Below are 23,880 nucleotides of genomic sequence, written 5' to 3' on the forward strand. Positions count from 1 at the left end.
AAATTAAAGCCAAGGTTCTAGATTAGAAGACCACTTCCTTGTTAGAGTCACTAACATAGTAGCTACAAATAGGGCTATGTAACAGTGTCACAAACAAAAGGATCTGGTAACACCCTTTCTTATATCTTAGGATGTTATGCCATCTCGGCCAAGTGAAAGAGGGTGGCCCCAAAACTGCCTGACACAACATAATTGTTTAGTTAGTGGATAAATTCCTTGTAGCCTTGGGAATATTCAGAAATTAACTATAGAAATGCAAATACAATAAAAAGGGCTGATAAGGGTATAGAATATCTTCACAAAAGAAGAGGTACTTGTGTTGTCATTTCAGGCAAGTGATATCAGTAAATGTATGCACATGTACACACTAGCATAGGGAGAAGGCGGAAGGAAATAGGATAGAGTGACATAAATAGTTCTAATGAACTAGTAACAAAGTGAGAGTAGAGGATAGATGGCGAGAAGCACAAGAAAACAATGCCTTAGACTAAAAACTAAAACCCTAGATTAGAAACTAGGATCCCCCTGCCCCCTCACTAGCTATGTAAATCTTTTAAAACTGAGTAAAGCCCCAATTAAATGATTTGTTTTTATTGTTGTTTTTTTTTTTTTTTTTTTTTGGAATTTACTCTGGAGCTCCAGACTGACCTTGAACTCATAGAGATTCTCCTACTCTTGCCTACTAAATGCTGGCAATAAAGGTGTGTGCCACCATACCCAGCATCATAATTCGTAAAATGGAAAATGTAATAGTACTTACCACATGCATTTGAGAATGAAATGAAACTAGGTTGGGGGTCTCTTTTTTTAAAATTATTATTCTTTATTTTGATTTATTTGAGAGAGAGGGAGGGAGAATGGTCACGCCAGGGCCTTTGGCCGCTGCAAATGAACTCCAGAGGCTTGCACCATTGGGGGGGGGGGGGTCTCTTAATAAAACAGTTAGAAAGCAAAAATAAGCACAAAATACCATAAAACAACAATTCTCTGAAGAACAGTCAGTTCTTCTAGATTAGTGCTGTCTAATATAACTTTGAGTAATGACAAAAATGTTCTAAATTTGTACTATATACCATGTAGCCACTAGCAACATACCTATCAAGCAATTAAAAGGTGGCTGATATAATTAAGGAGCTATTTTTAATAAGACCTTTTATAGAGATATAATCCACATACTACAATGCTTACCCTTTTAAATATGACAATTCAGTGGTTTCTAGTATACTTCATGCCCTGCCCAGATCAACAAGCATGATCAAATTGCAGAAGATTTTCAAGATATAAAGAAGAAACCCCTTCCGTACCCAGTAACAGCCATTCTCCATCATATCCTCTCCCTAGTCTCAGGTAATCAGTAATTTATTATCTGTCTCAATAGCTCTACCTATTTTGAACATTTCACACAAATGAAATCACATGTGTGTGGTATTCTGCACTTGGCTTCTTTCAATTAGCATATTGATTTTTGAAGGTAATCCACATTGAAGAATATATCCACACTTCAGTCCTTTTATGGCTAAATAATATTCCTTTGTGCAACTACCAGTTTCCTTACCATTTATCTACCAAGGAGCATTGGGTAGTTTACAAATTTTGCCCAATATGAGTAATGTTATTAATATCCATGTGTTAGTGTTTATATGTTTTTAATCCCCTTGGATTCATACATAGTAGGAAAACTGCTGAGTCCCATGGAAACTAAATTAACTTTCTGAGGAATTGCAAGCATGCCTTCCACAGTGGTTGCGCTATTTTATATTCTAGCCAGTAATGTATGTGATATCCAATTTCTCTACAATCTTGCCAACACTTGTTATTATATAGCTTTTTTTTTTTTTTTAATTTTTGGTTTTTCGAGGTAGGGTCTCACTCTGGTCCAGGCTGACCTGGAATTAACTCTGTAGTCTCAGGGTGGCCTTGAACTCACGGAGATCCTCCTACCTCTGCCTCCCGAGTGCTGGGATTAAAGGCGTGCGCCACCACGCCCGTATATAGCTTTTTTATTCTAGTCATTCTAATGTATGGGAAATTGGTACCTCACTGTGGTGTGAGATCTGTCTTTCTGTAAAGATTTGGTGTTGTATACTGTTTTCTATGAGTTCACTGGCAATTTATAAATCATCTTTTGGGGGAAAAAGGTCTGTTTTATGATTTTATTTAACTTTAATTAACCTGAAATAGCTGCATCCTGCTAGTGGTTAACATATCACCTACCTATTGGCCAAAGCTCAGGTAGAATTGGCTAGGTGATAGAAAGTCAAGCCAAGCCAAGTCCAGCCTCATAACTTACCCTAGATATATCAGGTGAAAACATGAGATGTTCATCAAGGAGAAAATCATTGTCACATGAAAGGAATAAATGCCTAGTATAGAAACTGACATTTAAAATGATCTCAAAAATTAGTGTAAATATACTATTATTTAGAATCCTAGCATTATCTTCAGCATCTATAGTACAATTCTAATTAATAACATATTTCAAAGTGGCATTAAGAGAATTAGATTGTTCTGAAGAAGATATCAGCACGAAGGAAAATATAAGCTGTTTTAGATACTTCCTCCCCTCCTTTGAATTTGTTCAACAACTTTATAATGAATATCTACCACGTACCAGATATTGTGACCTAATGAAGTTCAAACTAATATAAATTAGAGAAATATCATGTTTTAAAAGTATGCAAGCTCCAATAAAGTTGTTACTTACAGACCTTAGTGCAGTGTCTATTTCACATTGAAGCTCATCAGATATTGCAGCACTAGTATCCTTATATAACATTCTCTGCTTACTAAGAAACTTTGAATCTGAACACCATCACTTTTAAGGTAGCTCAAAATCCACACACTTAGCAGATCATATCTATAGCAGTCAATTCTCTGAAAGTAGTGCAAGGCCCCCAAGCAGAACCACTGCCAAGGAAGTGAGGTAAATTATTGAAGCTCGCCTTCAGCTCAATTCTAGACTCCTCTGTACCCAAGGGGGAGGAAAACTATTCAGTAAGACATGCAAGTATTTCTCTTGTCTAAAGTGTAGTAAGTCTTCCCAAGCTTTTATCATTACCTATTCCTGACCCAAGGAGATGAAACAGAAATGATGAGATTATTCAGAGGATTCCTGTGGGGTGGCTATTGTATTGGCTGGAACAATAATGCTTGTTTCTTTTAAAGAGTTCACATTTATTCACTACTATAAATAATAGTTTCTAAAATACTGTGCTTCCAATACTATTTTGTTCAGAAAGCAGCACAACTCAAATCATCCAGTAGGTTGCTTTGGGCGATAGACTTTAGTAACCACATTCTATGGGGTTGGACTTTGTCTGACCCTCTCTTTTTCTATATCACTTCTGGGATGAGTAAACAGGGCAAAAGATATGAATTAAAATGATTTGAAAAGCCTAAATAAAAGGGCTAATGCAATCATTTACAGTCTGAAATTCATTGACTACTTGCTGTATCAGGCCAAGCATCTCTTATCAAAGTAGTCAACTCATTTCCTGGGATAAATCATGTACCAAAACCTCATCAATAGTATAGCCCAGAAACATTTGGCTGAATGATGTTTACTAACTTAGAGCAACAGTCATGTGAGGAAATAACACATTTATGGAATTACAACTTTAAAAACATCACTTTTTCTGATCTTGCTACTGGGATCAAAGGAAACTATGAGAAGGCATTTCTTCTAAGAGGTACTGTGCTTCCTTCAAGGAGATGAGTAAGAGGGAATGATTCCACTGTATAAGTAAAAATAACAGTAAAGTCAATTCTTGGTTTTTATGTGGAGCTGACCACAAATCATCTTGAAAACTAAGAGGTGGCTGGATAAAATGTCACACACCTTTAATCCTAGTACTCAGGAGGCAGAGGTAAGAGGATCACTTAAGAGTTTGAAGCCAGCCTGAGACTACATAGTGAATTCCAGGTCAGCCTGGGCTATAGCAAGACCCTACCTCAAACAAACAAACAAAAAAAAAAACCTAAGAGGGGTTGGAGAGATAGCATAGTGGTTAAGGTACTGGCCTCTAAACTTGGAGGCCCAGGTTCAAATTTCCAGTACCCACATAAAGCCAGATGCATAAAGTGGCACATGCATCTGGAGTTCATTTGCAATGGCAAGAGGCTGTGGTGCTCACTCTCTCTCTCTTCCTTACAAATAATAATAAACAATACTTTTTTTTTTTTTTAATTTGCAAGAGAGAAAGGAAAAGGCAGATAGAAAAAGAATGGGAGTGCCATGGCCTCTAGCCTCTGTAAACGAACTCCAGACACATATGCTACCTTGTGAATCTGGCTTACATTGGTACTGGAAATTCAAACCTAGGTCCTTAGGCTTTGTGGGCCAAGTGCCTTAACTGCTGAGAGACAAGGGGGCAGGTATATATAGAGAGAATGGGTCCACCATGGCTCCTAGCCACAGTAAATGAACTCCGGACACCTTTACCACCATGTGCATCTGGCTTATGTGGTTACTGGGAAATGGAAGCTGGGTCCAGGCTTCACACACAAGCACCTTAACCACTATATCATCTCGCCAGTCCTAACAAGTATTTTTTTAGAAACTAATTAAAAAAAAAAAAAAAGAAAATTATGAGATCAACATGCATTCCACTTATGGATAGTAACTGTCATTCCTGGTTGGATGTACAAAAGCTAACAAGAAATCTTCCTGTAAATGTTTTATTACCCATGATGCTTGGTGCCTATGACCTCAACTCCGCCTAGTGAAGTACAAAGCAACTACAATGCTCCAAGACAAGGATGACAACTCTCTAGGCATAGAGTGTATCAAACAATTCACATCCTTAAACATAGCAGTCAAAATGAGTTTCTCCTGAGGAAGTAAAAAGTTCAGTAAGAACAGGAAGAAATGAAGATTATAATAGCCGAGTTTAAGTTAGATTACACTAGAGTGCAGAAAAACTGAGGACACACTACCACAGAATCAATGAGGAAAGGTCCCAACCTTGTTAAACAAAAAAAGAAAGGGCAGAACTGGAGAAATTACTCAGTGGTTAAAGGCACTTGTCTACAAAGCCTGCAGACCTGGATTTGATTTTCCAGTATCCATGTAAAGCCAGATGCACAAAATAGCATGTGCATCTGTAGTTCCTTTGCAGCAGCAAGAGGACTTGGCACACTTATACTTTTTTTCTCTCCTCACAAATCAATAATCTTTTTTTTTTTTTTTTTTTTACTTTTCATTTATTTGAGAGCGACAGACACAGAGAGAAAGTCAGATAGAGGGAGAGACAGAATGAGCGTGCCAGGGCTTCCAGCCACTGCAAACGAACTCCAGATGCATGCACCCCCTTGTGCATCTGGCTAACGTGGGACCTGGGGAACCGAGCCTCGAACCGGGGTCCTTAGGCTTCACAGGCAAGCGCTTAACTGCTAAGCCATCTCTCCAGCCCAATAATCATTTTTTGAAAGGGCAAATTAGTATTTCCATTCACAAGTCTAGTCACTGAGTTAATAAACTGATATAAGAAAGAGGAATACATTTGCTGAAATATGAAAGTCAGGTATAGATGCAGACCCAGGTACTTATCTAATGATTTTAGCAGCTATACACCGTTCTGAACTATAGTCAAGAAAACAATAATTGGACTTCATTTCAAGCAAGGATCAGTGAGCTTATTCTTGAAAAGGCCAAATAACACAGTTGAGGCTCTTCGGACAGCAGTCCCTATCAAAGCTACTCAACTCTGTCTAGAGCATGAAAGTAGCCAGAGATGATACTTAACTAAGCATTGGGCCCATTTAGACCACACACTGTTTATTAATCTCTGATCTAGAGTTCTAAGTGAGTGGCTGTCAGAATTTGATATGCTTCAGAATTCTCTGGAGAGGGGACTTGTTAAAATAGAGATGACTGAGCCTCATGCCCAGCTTTACTGGGTCAGAGTAGGGCCCGAGATCTAACAAGTCCCTAAGAGCTACTGCTAAGTCCAGAGATGATTCACCCTTTAACAAACCAATGATTTTTACTTTACATTGTAACTAGAATATTGATCATTTCAAGTAATTACCTAAGCTTACATCTAATTGGACATAAATATTTGTCACTTGAATTAAATTCCAAATTTCAATGCTCAATCAAAATGTTATACTTGAATAAAGAATCAGAGAAACCTCACTATTTTGTATTTTTTCTTTGAGTAAATATATTATTTTTTCTTTATGTAAATGTATTACCTTCTCTTTGTGTGAATGTATTTTTGCCCCAACAGCAAAATAAACAGTTCATCCTCAAATATTCAATATTTTCACCCAATATGTTCAAAGTCCTACAAAGAAATAGGGTAAGTCTAAGTTTTATTAATCAAAAAACACAATACAATCAGTTTAAATATAAATTTAAATGATTCTTGCAAAATCAAAGAAAATTTAATGAAGTCTATTTCCAATTAGATGTGCTTCGTTTAAATGAAACTGAAATAATTTATGTAATACAGTTTGACTTCTAAAAACTTTTGTCATATTTTGCTCACAAAAACCCCATGAAATCTACAATAGAGCTATTGTCTTCTGTCTTTTATAAGACAAGAAATTGAGGATAATAAACCAAATAGTGATGAAACATAAGTTGTTACTAAAAAAAAAAAAAAATCCCCCAAAATACTTAAATCTCCTGTTTTTAAAAATGTTTTAAGACAGGGTCTTATTCTATAGCCCAAAGCTGGCCTAAAGCTCACTCTGTGGCCCAGGCTAGTATCAAACTCACAATGATCCTCCTGTCTTAGCCTCCCAAATATTGGAAACACAAGGATGAGCCACCATGCCTGGCATGGTAAGTCTTTTTTTTTAATATTTTATTTATTTACTTACTTATGTGTATGTGTGTGTATGAGAGAGAGAGAGAGATGAGGCAGATAGTGAAAGATAGACTAGGCATGCCAGGGTCTCCAGCCACTGGAAACAAACTCCATACACATGTGCCACCTTGTGCATCTGGTTTTACATGGGTACTGGGGAATTGAGCCTAGGTCCTTTGGCTTTGCTGACAAGTGCCTTAAACACTAAGCCATCTTTCCAGCCCACATGATAAGTTTTAAACTACAATTTCAGTTTTTCAAATTCAACTTGCACTTCTTGCATGTCCATCCATGGTAAGATTTTCCAAGACCATGTTCATACTTGTAAGACTAATATTGAAGCCACCCAGATAAATCTTACGAAGAAGCCTGAACTTTAATCAGATGCCAACTTGAAGCCCACTAAACCATTAATGCAAGTGGCTCATAGGTTCTAAATGTGTGATGTATAATAGAACCACTCAGTAGTAGTAGATATTAATGTATATTATCCAAAAATTAGAGCAACAAGCCTCAAATGCTCCTTCTTTAAATTTCAAGGTTTTTTCTACAATGATAACAATGAAATATTTTAGTATGAATAAATAAATACAGAGATAACTTTAACATTCATAAGAAGAAATATTTTTAAACAGCATAGCCTGTAACATACATGATTGGTAGAAGCATTTTTTCCACTTCCTGGAATGCTTTAAAAATACTACATATATCAATTGTTATGTGATAGAATTCTCACTCTAACCTGTTATCTGTATATACTACTAGGAAAATTTGCTATTTATATGAAAGATAATTAAGAATGACCTTACTGAAAATGGCCTTCTGTTTGTTTTACAAGTATCTAATTATCCTACAAGTGACTAAATTAAAGAAAAAAATATTTATTAACAAGATAATCTCAGGGCTGGAAAGATGGCTCAGTGGTCAAAGGTGCTTACATGCAAAGTCTGGAAGACTGGGTTCAATTTCCCAGTACTCACAAAAAGCCAGATACCCAAAGTGACACATGCACCTAGAGTTCATTTGTGGTGGTAAGAAGCCCTGACATGCTCACTTGCTTACTTTTGCTGGTGCATGCCCTCTTTCTCTCTCCCCTTACAAATAAATAATAAATAAAAAGATGTTTTAAAAGATTAACTTGGGAGCTAGAGAGATTGCTCAGTGATTAAGTTGCATGCCTGCAATGCCAAAGGACCCAGGTTCAATTCCCCAGGACCCATGGAAGCCAGATACACAAAGTGACGCATGTGTCTGGAGTTTGTTTACAGCAGCTAAAGGACTGGGCATGCCTATTCTCCCTACCTCTATCTGACTTTCTCTCTGTCTCAAATAAACAAAGTTCCTTAAAACATTAAAAAAAAAAAAAAAGATTAGTTGGGCATGGTGGTGCATGTCTTTAATCCCAGCACTCAGAAGGCAGAAGGATTAGGGGTGTTATAGCTAACCCCTCCTTGCCAGAGCTTTTCTCACTCTCTTGTTGCTGCTTTTCACCTACTGTGGCAGAGGTGATGTCCAGCCTCGGCTCATGCCATTCTTTCCCTTGCCATCATGAAGCTTCCCCTCAACACTATATGTCAAAATAAAAACCCTTTCTCCCATCAACTGCTTCTGGTCAGATGGCTTTTCCCAGCAACAACAACAACTTTAGAGTCTTTCAATCTCATTTGATCACTGTTAATATATGAAAAATTGCTGTCATATTGAAATTTTATGAATACTATAAAAGAACACTATAAAATTTAGTTGTTTCTTAAATGCATATTATGTGATTTTTGTCTAGTCATGTAATTTCACATTATGAACATTTAACTCTATCAAATGTCCAAATGTAAAAGTATGATACCAAACTCCTTCTTTAACATAATCATTGGAGCTTTTCACAACAGTATAAAACTCTAATGTAAGACAGACATACAAATAAACTATGAAAATGTATAGACTCAAAGAATACTATCTTTCATACATATGTGTATATGCATGCATGTGTGTTTGCAGTAGAAGACAAAGTACTCTTAAATATATTTTTTAAACCTTTCTTAGATTTCTTTACTTTCCCTGACCTGCAGTCCTTATGTTGTATTATATCATCATATTAGAAGTAAAGGGCCTAAGATGTAAAATTTACTCAAGGAGAAAATTGACAAAACATTCAAGCCTCGCCTCTTCTATAGAGTTTCCTAGCTTCCTTTTAATAGGTCGTCACACTGTCTCTGGATTACTCACTTACCACATTCATATTAGCTAAGTACTTTCTATGTTTTGGTTACTGAACTACTTTGAAGATAGGCAAGTGAATCGTCAGTTGTGACCCTTGCTTTATCAGTATTTAAGAGTCATTCTAGTTTTAACCAACCATCACTTTCTTTTGACAGAGAGATCACTGAAGCTAGAAACCATTTAGTGAATAATTATGCCAATTAAAATAATTACTTTGGGTTGGAGAAATGGCTCAGTTTTTGAAGGTGCTTTCTTGCAAAGCTTGACAGACCCAGGTTGAATTCCCCAGTACCCCCATAAAGCCAGAAGTGGAAAGTGGCAGATGTGTCTGGAGTTTGTTTGTAGTGGCAAGGAGCCCCTGGAGTGACCACACTCTCTCTGTCTGCCTCTTTCTCCCTCTCAAATAAGTAAATAAAATATTAAAAAATAAAAATAATAACCTTTATATATTTTCCATATATCATGTTATTCTTCTAACCAACCTCTAAGTATCCTCATTTCACAAGTAAAGATATTCATACTCAAAGAGGTTAGCTACTTTTCTCAGGGCTTCACAGCTAGAAATGAATGAATGAACCAATTAATGAATATTAGCACTAATAAACATTTTATATATGCGGTAGGAAAGAATGTTCATTTTACCATATTATTTAAGTACTAAAACACGTATTTAGGGCTGGAGAGATGGCTGAGTGGTTAAGCACTCGTCTGTGAAGCCTAAGGATCCCAGTTCGAGGCTTGATTCCCCAGGACCCACGTTAGACAGATGCACGCGTCTGGAGTTCGTTTGCAGTGGCTGGAAGCCCTTACATGCCCATTTTCTTTCTCTCTCTCTCCCTCTCAATCTCTCTCTTTCTCTGTTGCTTTCAAATAAATAAATTAATTTTTAAAAATTTAAAAAAAAAACATGTATTTAGCACTAAGAAAGTTCACATCTGTAATTGTTGAAACTAATGTACATTAACTGCCCAAAATAATTTGAGTATCTTAGAGACATTGTACAACAAAAGCACTTATGTTCTACTTTATAATCAGAAATCCATGCAAATGGGTTGTGAAGCACCCATCATTTCTTGTACAACCAAGAAGAAAATGGCCACATTGATTCCAAAGATCACCAGATCATATCTTAAGAGGCTGCCTTACAAATCACTAAGCAATAGCGAACCATGGTCAGGGCAAACTACATATTAAGCATAAGCAAAAATGCTAAAAGTCTATGACATTTCCTAAAAATACAAATAAGAATATATAAAGCAGCAGTGATATAATGTATATCTTCAGGGCTAGAAACCTCTATAACTAAATTAATAACATTATTTCAGCTAATAAACAGTAAAATCTGCCTATGGTTCAATGGTAATGCTTCTATCCTAGGTTAAAATCTACTAAGATACCCTTATTCAGGGTCAAAACCCTGAGATACAAGCTATTATATAGGTGGTTGCTTTGAAATGCTCTCCTATAGCCCAAGATAGCCTCAAAATTGCTATGTAGCCAAGGCAGGCAGGGAAGAGAAAGGGAGAGAGAATGAGCCACTCCTATATAAAATGATTAAAATATAATAATGGCTATAAAGCAAGTAAGTGTATAAAAAGAAATAAAAAAGATTGGGGGGATGTACAACAGTCCAATAATAGAATACAAGGAGATGAAGTGAAATAATGTGCACTTAGATACAAGAATTAATTGGCTTAAGTGCAATAAAGAAACCATTTTCTTTTGTGAATGGATGTGAACAACAAAAAGCCAATGAAAAAAATTAGAGGGTGGGAGAAAGAAGAATGTGAAAGGGGAAGAGAATAATAGTCGCATCCAACCAGGGCAAAAAATCCTTGACATAAGAAAGAAATAAAGTAGAAGTTGTAAAAAAAAATGGGTGTCATAAACACCAAGAACTTAAAGTAAACTTAAAGGATCAAAATTTCACTTTGTCACTCCATGAAAGCTTCCATTTAATTGGCAGTCATGTACAAGCTAGGGAATGCAAATGGCCTAATTTTAGGAAAACCAAATCAATTTACCTAAAAGCCTGAAATTAACATCCATCCACCTATCTATCTCTCTCTCTCTCTGTGTGTGTGTGTGTGTGTGTGTGTGTATTCTTCCATCTTTGTTCCAAATATTGTGGTTTTGAAAAAGATTGAGAGAGAGAGATAATTTTAAAATACCAAAAATTACTAGAAATTAAATCAGGACTTGGCTTTCCAGACATATCACAAGCTGAATAGTAAACATTACATTAATTTTGATAAGTGTTTTAAATGGCTTTCATTATAGCAATGCCATAATTTGGTCCTCAAGCAGTGTTGGCATTTCACATAACTAGTATTCCCTACTTTGAAACTTCGGTGCTGTCCTCCTATTCTGATTCTCCTGAGTTATACACTATCCAGCTAGTCAATCTTCAAGAACTCATTCATTCAGTTTTACTTCCACACAAATCACTGCCAAATCATCATGTCTTTCCATGTCTCTCAGTTCAATTACAGGCTGATGTTTCAAGAACTACCCAATAAGAAATGGTTTGCATTCAATCAAAGTTAAAGGGCTAATCCATATCACAAAAGACTGGGCTGCAAGCAAAGAGTTAGCTGGAGACATATGTATCAATGGATATAGAGAGATCATCATAGACTATTTAATGGGAAATGAGTATGATTCAAATATATTACCAGACTTTAAAACAAGTAACTTCCAGACAGACAGACAGATGTACAAGAAATTGAACAATGATTACCTCTGGAGAATGTGGATATAGATAAAGAAGTATGGAGGTTCATGATTATTTATGTAACACATATATTTCTAAATCTATAATACGTACCATTAATTTTATAACTTGCTTTGTTAAAACTACTTATCCAGAATAAAGAAAATAGATGCAGTTGGAAATCATATTAAGTGAAGGTAGATGCAGAAATATAAATATTTTATATTTTCTCTAACATGTACGCCCTAGAATTCTTTATAGATACATAAAAACATTTATAGGTAATATAAAAAACAGAAAGGACTATGAAATCAGAAGGTAGCTATGGGAAGGAAAGAGACTACTGGGAGGGAAAAGGAGGAGAGACTAAAGGTTAACTTGGTCAAAGTGCATGATACACTTGAAAGAAACTGTCTATAAGAAACTCAAATGGCTGGGCATGGTGGCGCATGCCTTTAATCCAAGCACTTGGGAGGCAGAAATAGGAGATTGCCATGAGTTCAAGGCCACCCTGAGATGACAGCGTTAATTCCAGGTCAGCCTGGACCAGAATGAGACCCCACCTCAAAAAAACAAAAATAAAATAAAATAAAATAAACTCAATGTATGTACAAATAATATACACCAATAAAAAAGTAACCATCATAGTAAAAAATGAGTTCTCAAAGAGAGTAGTAAAACTGTATTAAATCTCAAATTTGAAAATGTACATTAATGTTGAATCAGCACAGCTTTAAATTATCTACCCAGTAATAGAAAGTCAGAGAAACTTTCCTTATACTGACTAACTGAACTCCACAATCTAAAATAGTGTAGTAGGCCCAAGACACAAAGGAAGTGGCAAGTTCTATAGCATCTTGAACCCAGTAAAATAAATCCAGAGCCATATTTGGAAGTTCCAGAATCTATATTGTCAACTGAAACTAAGAATAAGGTGAGTACTTTGAAACGAACGTATCCCATCAGCTTCAAACCTAGTGATAGGTACCTGTTCTGCAGTGGTAACTCAGTCTCCTTTGACTACATAGATGTGCAGTGCTGGCAAATAGCTGAGATGCCCCGAGTCAGCAGCTATGGTTCAGTGCACGGTTTTCAGCATCAGAAAGAACAATTTCACTATCACAGGATATATGAATAACTACCCTATGGAAACCATCCCACAATAAACAGCTATCTCTGAAAGCCTCACTACTCCTGTCTTGGCAAGCTAGGAATAATTAGTTTCTTTTTCTGTTGGAACATGATAATTAGAAGGAAAAACTTGAAGAAAAAAAGGGACAAAGTTCCAAAAGCAACTGTATTTCTTGGACAGATGGCCAAGATTCCATATTGCAACAGCTAAATACATAAAAGGAGGCTGGAAGATGGCTCAGAGGGTAAAGTGCTTGCCACACAAGTATGAATACTTGAGTTTGGATATTCAACACTCATTCAAAAGCTGAGTGTAATGTTGAGCACCTATAATCTCAAGGATGGGGAGGCACTGCAGGGGCCCTGGGGCATGCTGGTCCGCTATCTAGCCAAAGTAAATGAGCTCCAGATTCCACGAAAAACCTTGTCTCATAAAACAAGTGGAGAGCTGGCTCAGCAATTAAAGGTGCTTGACTGCAAGCCTGCCAGCCCAGGTTCAATTCCATAGTAGCCATGGTAAAGCCACATGCGCAAAGTGGTGGATGAATCTGGAGTTCATCTGCAGTGACAAGAAGCCCTGACATGCCCATTATTAAGCTCCCAAGACATCCTTCCACACTTGCAAACAAATAAAAATAAAAAAAAATTAAAAAACTAAAGAAAAGCCGGGTGTGATGTTCACCACTACATCCAGCTCTACAAAACAAGTCTTAACAAATTCAAGAAAATATAAATCACACAAAATTTCTTTTGCAATCACAATGGAATATAAGTAGAAGCCAATAGCACAAAGAAAACAATTATACAGAAATTTAGCAATACACTAATGGGTCAAAGAAGTCGTAAGAAAAATTATAAAGCATCTTGAGGAAATGAAAATGAAAAGACAACATACCATACCTTAAAAAAATACAGCAAAATCAATACAAACGAGAAAGTTTATAGCTATAAGTATATATTATTAAAAAGAAGAAAAGCTGATGTGATGGCACACACCTTTAATCCCAACACTCAGAAGGCAGAGGTAGGAGGATCACCATGAGCTCGAGACCACCCTGAGACTCCATAGTGAATTCCAGGTCAGCCTGGGCTAGAGTGAGACCCTACCTCAAAAAAAAAAAAAAAAAAAAAAACATGGAGAGCTATTGAGGAAGATTCTGGCCACAATATGCCTGTATACATAAAAACACATATGACTACACAGACACTCAAGACACACACATGCACACCACATACATATGTCAAAAATAAATTAGGGTCTGGAGAAATGGCTCAGTGGTTAAAGGAGCTTGCTTACAAAGCCTGATGACCTGGGTTCAATCCTTCAGTACTCACATAAAGCCAAATACTAAAAGTGGCACATGTACCTGAAGTTTGTCTGCACTGCCATGGGGTCCTGGTGCACCTATCCCCTCCCCTCTGCTTACAGATAAATAAAACATTTTTTTAAATATTAATTAGATCAAATTAAAATTTGAGGCTGGGTATTTATCTTAGTGGTTGAAAGTACATTCTTGCAAAGCCTGCTGGCCTGGGTTCTTTTTCCCAATACCCACATAAAGCCAGGTACAAAAAGAGGCATATGTCTACAATTTGTGTGGTGTGGCAAGAGGCCCTGACATGCCCATTCATGTCTTCTCTCTCTCTCTCTTTATTTGCAAATAAGTAGATATATTTTAAAAATCATAGCTTTCATTAGTGTGGTGACAAATGATGAGATTTCATTAAAGAAAAAGAGGGCTTGATAGATTTCACAGTGGTTAAGGTGTTTGCCTGCAAAGCCTAACAACTGAGGTTCAAATCCCCAGTACTCACATACGGCCAGATGACAAGACGGCACATGCGTCTGGAGTTCGTTTACAGTGGCTAGAGGCCCTGGCATGCCCATTCTCTCTCTTTCTCTATCTCAAATAAATAAATAAAATATTAAAAAATTATGCACTTGCATACAGAGAGAGAGAGAAAGAGAGAGAATGGGCAAGCCACAGTCTCTAGCCACTGCAAATAAATTCCAGATGCATGTGCCACTTTGTGCATCTGGCTTTATGTGAGTACTGGGGAATCAAACCTGGGTCCTTAGGGTTCGCAGGCAAATGTCAACCATGAAGCCATCTCTCCAGTCCCTAAATGAAATATTTTAAATAAAAAAGAGAAAGATAAAAGGAAATCAATGAAAGAATCAATACTATATGGAAGTTCTACTGAAAAGGTAAGAAATGTAACTAGAAATTTAAACAAAAAGTTCACAAATTAAAATGAGTCATATTTGAAAGAAATCCAATGCAGTAGTTTCACAATTTGAATGACCACCAGAATATGGCAAAAAAGGAACAAACTTTAGAACCAGATAGAATCCCATGTGTACTTCACCAAATTCCTCTGTACTACTTTTTGATCACAGTATTTCTGCAAAATAGGTACAACTAAATGAAACAATAAATGTAGAATGTGTAACATTAGAAAGAGAAATCCATTTCTTTTACAAAGTAGCCATTAAGTTATGAAACAGTCTTTAATTTTTAAACCTAGTTCCTTTAAACAAAGTGCTCCTACCACATTTAAAATGTAAAACACTCATTTACAAAATGCAATGCGTTAAGAACAATGCTTAAAATCTGTAGTATACTGGTTTCTTTAATTTATTGTGTATAACTAACTAAAGATGGAAGAATTTTCAATGTAAAGGAAATATTCAAAAACACGACTTAAGGGACTTTAAAAATATAGTCCATTGAGCCAGGTGTGGTGGCACACGCCTTTAATCCCAGCACTTGGGAGGCAGAGGTGGGTGGACTGCTCTGAGTTTGAGGACACCCTGAGACTCCATAGTGAGTTCCAGGTCAGCATGGGCTAGAGTGAGACCCTACCTTGAAAAACCAAAACAAAACAAAAAAAATCCTGTGTGTGTATAAGGCTTGTATATTTTAGAAAAAATGGAGGAGGATGAACTGGCTATGTCAAATGTATTACAAGCATGTCACAGTTATAGCAGTTAAGGGAAAACACTGGAAACATGTGGAAAGACAACCTGCAAGTGACACCTCCTAAAGCAACCTTTAAAAACTGAAAAGAAGACAATACATCAAAATTAGCCAACTTGCTGCCATGAAATGGGTCATCTCCACCTTATCCGCCCAGACCTAGAACTCATTACAGAGGAAAGGATGACATGAGTATTAATCTCATGACTAGCCTGAAAACCAGTTCCAGGGAAATGGCAGACACTGTGGCCACGCAAACCTCATCAAAAACAGAGATCCAGAGGCTACAGAGGATTCAATACTAAATCAGATTTCAATCTTGCCCGCCAAGGTTCAGGGAACATAGAACAAAAGGGGGCAGAAAGATTATAAGAGCCTCAGAGTGGGCTAGGAATAGCCTGAGGCATCATGTGGCCATCCCCCTCTACCCAACTGCAGAGACTGACTTATGTTCCTTGATCCCCACAGTGAATACCAATAACCCCACCCAAGAATATTCTCAATGAATTGGGGTAGGTAAGAGGAGATATGAATGTACAACCTGGGGCTGCAGAGATGGCTCAGCGGTTAAGGTACTTGCCTGCAAAGTCTAACAACCTGGGTTCAAGTACCCACATAATTCCAGATGCAAAAAGTGGTACAAGCATCCAGAGTTTGTAGTGGCTGGAGGCCCTGGTGTGCCCATTTCCCATCTCTCTTCTTTGTCTCTCTCTGTGCATAAATAAATAAGGAAATTCATAAGAGGAAAAAAGTGCAACATTTTAATTAAAAACTATATATATAAATAAATAAGTAAAAAGGAAGAAAAAAATGACAAGAAGAGATACTCATGCAGAAAAGCAACTGCCTGGCTCAGTTTTCCCCCAGAGGGCCCCAGAATCAAACTAATCAGGAATCAACCTTGCTTCCCTTCTCCCAAGGAGGCATGCCATCTGTATGAATCTACATCCTGTATTTAACAGGTTTGTTCTATAGAAGTGCAGCTAAACCCTAATGGCTTGAATTAGCTCAGCAATGTTGCTTGGCTTACCTTGCTATATGGCTCTAACTGTTCTTGCTCTTCTTTCACAGAACATCATTCGCTTCTGTAAAATTCTCAGTTCATTCAGCCTTACACTGCACATTAAAAATGTTTTACCTACAATACAGAGTTGAACTTTCCAGGAAGACTCTTCAGCATGACGTAACACTCCCTCTGAGGTACTAAAAACCCAAATCACTGAGCCAATCAATATTTATAAAGCCCAGAGTATTTACTACAAATGGGTAAAGCTAAATTTTTCTCTATCTTGAATTATATATTTTACATATTATTAATCCAGTATGTACATAAATGATGCAGTTAACTCAATTTTATGGCAAACTGCATCACTGGAGTCACAAGTATAGAATTTAAACTACATAAGTGACTTAGCCATTCTCTTTTAATAAAGTGTATGTGCAAACTATCCATACTAAACTAATGAATTTCTTTATTAAATTAAGGCACCACAGTGGAAAGCCATCTACTATTATTTAACTAATCCTTGTTCTGTGTTGTTCCAAACATCAGACAATCAACCATGTTGGTATTAGATGAGTGTCATAAATCAATGTGAATCCTAAAAGGCTCATGAAATCAAAGCCAAACACAGGCTGAACTAATTTCTTACACAAGCTCAGAAACACAAGTGCACAGAAGATAAAAAACCCATGTTTTGGTCTGATAGCTTGAATACGTTCCAAAACACATTTATTCTACTTTGTAAAAACTGCAATCCTCTGAAAAGCCAGTTCCAGATTACATATATCACCTAAATATTAAAATAATAACTTTCAGTCATGGCTGCACATGAGAATCATTTAGCTTTAAAAGATGCCCATGACATGACCTACAGACTAGTTTTATTGCCCTGGCATTGGTATTTTTTTTAAAAGTTCCCCTGGGGCTGGAGAGATGGCTTAGCAGTTAAGCACTTGCCTATGAAGTCTAAGGACCACGGTTCAAGGCTCGATTCCCCAGGACCCACGTTAGCCAGATGCACAAGGGGGTACATGCGTCTGGAGTTCGTTTGCAGTGGCTGGAAGCCCTGGCGTGCCTATTCTCTCTCTTTCTGCCTCTCTCTGTGTGTCTGTTGCTATCAAATAAATAAATAAAAATAAACAAAAAAATTTAAAAAAGTTCCCTTGGTAGTTCTAAAATGCACCTTAGGTAGAACTCTACTATTTTAAACTAATACAGTCTTTCGGGACAATAATTGCTCTAAAGTTGATAAACATGCATCTTGCCTTTTTAATGAGATTTTATTAAACTACTCAATTCAGTCTGCAGATATTAGGTAACTATTACTTTGCAGGCAGTGTGTTCAGTAGTGGAGAAATATGTGTATTACATACACTCCCTGCCCTCAAGAAGCTCCCTATTAGGCTAGGTAGAGAGACCCATAAATAAGTAACTGTAATTAAATATGTTAAGTGTTCTCAAGGTGTAAGAAAATACAGCATGCCATCCTTGATCAGGGGTCATGCTGCATCACTCTACTTTTAGTGTATGTTCTATCAAAGCAAGAAAGTCAAAAGTTACAGGTTACTAGATATTCTAAATACCATGGCAAATATTTAGCTTCACAAGGTGAAATAGGGTTAGATTTGCTCTTCTCTTTCACAGACATTGCTGAACTAGAAAGTTGGTGTTACTCTGTTTTAATTTGGATGGAATGTTGTAAAACTTTCATCATGTACTATTACTGACTGTGCATTTACTTATAAAAATATACATTTGCAAATGCTACAGTAAGTGGTCACGTTATAAAATTAGCCATTAACTACATTTGCATAATACCTTTTCTTTCCAGTAATTGCTACATTTGTTAAGACAAGAAGTTTGAGGCCTATGATTAAGAAATTTGTTTCAGTGACTTGAAAGATGGTACATTAAAAATGTTATGGAAACAACAAGCCTTCAAGAGTTTCTGCAAGATTTTCTTTTTTTTTTTTTATATTTGATTTTTTTTAAATTTTTATTAGCATTTTCCATGATTATAAAAAAAATCCCATGTTAATTCCCTCCCTCCCCCACCCACACTTTCCCCTTTGAAATTCCATTCTCCATCATATTACCTCTCCATCACAATCATTGTACTTACATATATACAATATCAACCTCTTAAGTACCCTCCTCCCTTCCTTTCTCTTCCCTTTATGTCTCCTTTTTAACTTACTGGCCTCTGACACTTTTCATTCTCACGCAGAAGCCCAGTCATCTGCAGCTAGGATCCACATATGAGAGAGAACATGTGGCGCTTGGCTTTCTGGGCCTGGGTTACCTCACTTAGTATAATCCTTTCCAGGTCTCTGCAAGATTTTCAAAGAAGCAGCACTGGGGACTTTAATTTTTTTAAAAAAAGAAATGGCATCCTCCTAATCTTCAGAACAAATCAGATACAATAGTCTCTTAAAGACAGCTTTAACAAAGGTAAAGGCTGCAACATAAAATGAAAATATAAAATATATTCCCAACAATGATCTGCTTTTGAAGTCCTTACCTCAAAGTCAGCCATCTCAACTAAGGAAAACACACAAAACAGGTCTAAATTAAACTGGCACTTTCCTTTATGCCACCAAGTAAAGTCCAGTACATAATGGTGAGTGAGAAGGTAGACAGGTAGGAAAGTGAGTGGGTGGCCTGGATATCCATGAACTATCAATGCCTGACACTACCTACACAAGACCATCATAATAGCAGGAAAAGATTATGACATCAAAATAAGAGAGATACTGATTGAGAGGGGATGGGGATATGATGGAGAGTGGAGTTTCAAAGGGGAAAGTGGAGGGAGGGAGGGCATTACCATGGGATATTGTTAACAATAATGGAAGTTGTTAATCATAGATAGATAGATAGATAGATAGATGGATGGATGGATGGATGATTGATAGATAGATAGATAGATAGATAGATAGATAGATACATACATACAAAGAAAGAAAGAAAGAAAGAAAGAAAGAAAGAAAGAAAGAAAGAAGAGAAGAGAAGAGAAGAGAAGAGAAGAGAAGAGAAGAGAAGAGAAGGAAAGGTGAAATCAAGCAGGGTATGGTGGCGAAAGAAAGAAAGAAAGAAGGAAGGAAGGAAGGAAGGAAGGAAGGAAGGAAGGAAGGAAGGAAGGAAGGAAGGAAGGAAGGAAGAAAGACAAAAGAAAAAAAGAGAAAGAAAGGTGAAATCAAGCAGGGTATGGTGGCTTATGCCTTTAATGCAGAGGTAGGAGGATCACTGGCGAGTTTGAGGCCACCCTGAGACTACATAGTGGAGTCCAGGTCAGCCTTGGCTAGGGTGAGACTCTACCTCGAAAAAAAAAAAAAAAAAAGAAGAAAACCCTGAAATCAATTTAAAATGCCTTAGTAAAAATTTTAACTTATTAAGATATGGTGGTAAATAACAATATGTAATACTAATCTGATATAAAAGAAAAACTGAAATTTCAGAGAACTTGGAAGGAAATTAACAAAAAGGTTTTCAGCACAAGCAAGGATCCTCAAGGCCATTCTATTGAATTCTGTAATTCAACAAATTCTAAGTGAAAATGTATGCTCTCAAGGTCCCTGCAAGATAATCTCAAAAGAATTTCAATTTCAGGATCAATATATACTGAGACATTTACCAAAAAAAAAAAAAAAAAAAAAAAAACCTTCAACCTTTGTAAAGGATGAGGAACACTATCATGGCATTAACACTAAGGCTATCTTGGATTCATTATTTCCTGGAATGGTATTTTATAAATGACAAAATACTTATCATCTCAAACCTTAGTTTGCTTTCTCTCTCCTTATGCAGCTGTAAAACAACAGCCTAGATTAACTGAATTCTACCAGGCTATTTTCTGAAAATATTCCATCAATTTTAAGTCAGAAGAATACGACGGTGCTAACATGATGCTGACCAATTTTCAAGACCCAACTAAATCACATTGCTACCCTTCCAGACCTTTAGGAATCAGAAATAGTTCCCAAAAGTCATTCAATGATGGCTATTTTCTGTCATCACAATATAATTAACATCTTAATCTGCATTTTCCAATTGTGAATTGCTCGTCCATTTACAACTATAACCAAGATGCAACAAACACTACTCACTCATGCACAGTCATTTTGGTGGCTTTTGGGAAATACCTAATTTACACTGTGTGCTTCTAACAATGAAGAAACCAAGAAGGTGATTTTTGTTATTCTTCTCTCTAGAACTGTGCCATTCACATGTGGCTACTAAGCACTTAAATTGTGGCTCATCCAACTGAGACTACATTTTAGATTTTGTTTATTTTTAATTAATCAAAGTTTTAATTTAGAAATAGTTAATTCAGTTATTGGAAAACTTTTATATACGTTTGGTAAGACTTGGATATGTGAATCTCCTTTTGCACATGTAAAATTTATGAAACCTAAATCCAGATCAAACATTTCTGGTGAAAATTTAGCTAAGCATCAGAATTGAGATGTGTTGTTGGTATAAAACACATATTAGATTTCAAAGAGTTAGCATAAAAGGATGTACAGCAACTCAAAATTTTTTATACTGAAATGATAAGTGTGCATGTATTGCATTAAATATTTTACCAAAATTAATTGCACCTTGTTTTAAATCTCTCTACTGTGGCTACTAGAAAATTATAAATTACATATGTGTCTCTCATTATATGGCTTTTGGACAGCACTGCTCTAGGGCACCTCCACAACGACTTTACCAGACACATATGGACATCCTCTTTCTAACAGGCAGGCTGGTCATTGAACAATAGGGGCAAGGAGTAATATGTCTCCATAGCATTTGGGTCTGAGTAAAGTGTATAGTACGCTCTACTCACAATTCCACCATGTGAGACAACACTGTAATACCTCAATATGGAAGAAAAATGAGTTATCAGCACTGACAAAAAAATGTAATTGAGTATACTGCAGACAACTTAAAAGAGGTAGAGCCAAACGCTGTCTAGGGGTTTCATTTCTCAACTGTGGACATTGAAGCATTGCTTCCAAATAGGTAAAATATTCCAACAGTAGCTATGTAGCAAGAGCTATTAAATAAGCAAATACAGCTCTTAAATCTGATCTCAACTTCCAAAGCCACAGAATCCACGCTGAGCTAGGAAATCAACTTCAGATTACGAGCATTTCCCTCAGAAGCAAATTAGCAAGATTGTGTACTTGGAATATTGTTTGACAAGAATGAAAAGGAAACTATTCAAAACAGATTTAAGGAATGGACAATTAGATGAGGAACTGCAGATTTAATTCTCAATCAGTACTGTGATTAATCTGATTCCCTGCTTTTCCCTAGCGTAATTATACAACACAAATGAAAGGATGAGCATTTGGACTGTCAGTTCTATATTCTAGATCAGCAGGGTGACTCAAAGCAGACGGCTCTACCACGCTAACCACCATCCCAAAAACAGTGGAAGGGAGCTCTGAGCACTGATTGAACAGTCATTGCATAACGAGGCATTAAAAATTCGGGTGCCCCCAAGTCCTTCCACGTCCTTCTAAACCAGGTGAGGAATTTGCTGAAACTGGACGCACCCGTCTGAAATGACCCCTTCAATTCGGGCATGGGGTGAACACAAAGGCATCTGTCTAATATCCTGGCACAATAGACACACACCCCACAATTTAAAACCCTGGACGCTTTCTCTCTCTCTCTCTCTCTCTCTCTCTCTCTCTCTCTCTCTCTCTCTCTTTCCACACAAGCACACGAAATGCAGGCTGCTCTTTTTGCAAACGGTCTATGGTACAGGCAAGGTAACAATAACCCCAGCAATCCCCAAGAAGCAACTATAAAATCGGGTCTGCCACGTCCCTGTACAACCGTCAAATAAAATGCAGGCTACCCGCCCCACGCTTTATGAGGTGGCCGACCTCAGCTCTTTGGCCTCAATGGCTCCCCGAGAACCCCCCAGACCCCTTCCTAGCAGGATATCCAGGTACACGTCTATAAATACTCCAGGGTGAAGAGGACGAGGGAGGCAGAGAGGAGAGAGGGAGGGAAGAAGGGAGGGAGGGCAGGGGGCAGGCCCGGAGCGGGTGCGGGAGGCCCGGGGCATCACTGAAATGCATTTTTCCACACTCCCGCTCCCTCGCGTGGAGACTCACTTGCCGATCACCTCGCACAGCTCGTACACATCCTCGAACAGCACGTCGTCGTCGGCCATGGTCCAGAGGGGACAGCGGCCGCAGCGTGGAGGGCTCCGAAAACAGGGGTTGGGGGCGCCCAAGAGCTCAGTGCCCGGCTCCGGGCTCGCCGCCTCCCCTCAGGACCCGCGAGCCCTCGGTGCTCAGGACGCTCCACTGGAGCCGCGAGGCCCCGGAGACTGCAGCGCCTTCTCCTGCGGGCTACCGCCCCGGCGCGGGCGGCGGGGCCGGGGCGTGGGATCGAGGGCGGCCCGGGCCCGGCGCCGCCCGCCCGCCCGCTGCTCCTCGGGCTGCTGCTCCCGGCGCGCTGCGGGCCGTGCGGACCCTCGGGGACCGCGAGGCGCCGCACTCTCCGCCCGTCAGCCCCCGCGGGCCGCGAGGCCGCGACCGCTCCCTGTGGCCGAGGCCGGTTCTGGGCGCAGCGCGGGACAGCTCGGGCTACAGGGGGGGCCGCGATAGGACCATGGAGGGAGGATCGTCGCGGAGGGAGGTGGTGGCGGCGGATCGGCGTTGGGGACCAGGAGGCGGCGGCAGAGACGCTCCCTCCTCCTTCTCCTCCTCCCACCGCCGCCGCCGCCGCCGCCGCCGCCGCCGCCGCCTGCCCGAGAGTGGGAGGGGGCTTCGCGGGATGAACGCTCAGTACGGGCGGGAGCCGCAGCCGCCGCCTCCGGCTCCTCCCCTCAGCCTCAGGAGCCTGGCTCTTGCGCCCCGCGCACCCGCCTCGCGCATACTAGCCCTCCTCCCACTTCGGCCCCCGCGGCTGCTAGCTCCACTCACCCCGCCCACTCCAGCCCTTTGGGAGGTGGTAGCCCGCGGAAGGGGGGGGGTGAAGCAGACCAGCGCATGCGTGCGGCGCCGGCTA

The 23,880-nt window shown here is 38.6% G+C and overlaps 1 protein-coding gene across 12 annotated transcripts in view; it reads right to left on the reverse strand.

The window, feature by feature from the left end:
• Cask (calcium/calmodulin dependent serine protein kinase) overlaps positions 1 to 23,178 on the reverse strand; it is a 361,845-nt gene extending 338,667 nt beyond the window's left edge. For 5 of the 12 annotated variants that reach the window (XM_045140293.1, XM_045140292.1, XM_045140290.1 and 2 more), the window contains exon 1: positions 22,980 to 23,178. In XM_045140293.1, the coding sequence (XP_044996228.1) occupies positions 22,980 to 23,038 (59 nt within the window). In that variant the 5' untranslated portion in view covers positions 23,039 to 23,178. The remainder of the gene's footprint in view (positions 1 to 22,979) is intronic. The other 7 variants (XM_045140294.1, XM_045140287.1, XM_045140286.1 and 4 more) reach the window with 2 other exon arrangements.
• Between the last annotated feature and the right edge of the window lie 702 nt (positions 23,179 to 23,880).

This window comes from Jaculus jaculus, chromosome X (genome assembly GCF_020740685.1).
Source record: "Jaculus jaculus isolate mJacJac1 chromosome X, mJacJac1.mat.Y.cur, whole genome shotgun sequence".
NCBI classification, from domain to species: Eukaryota; Metazoa; Chordata; class Mammalia; order Rodentia; family Dipodidae; genus Jaculus; species Jaculus jaculus.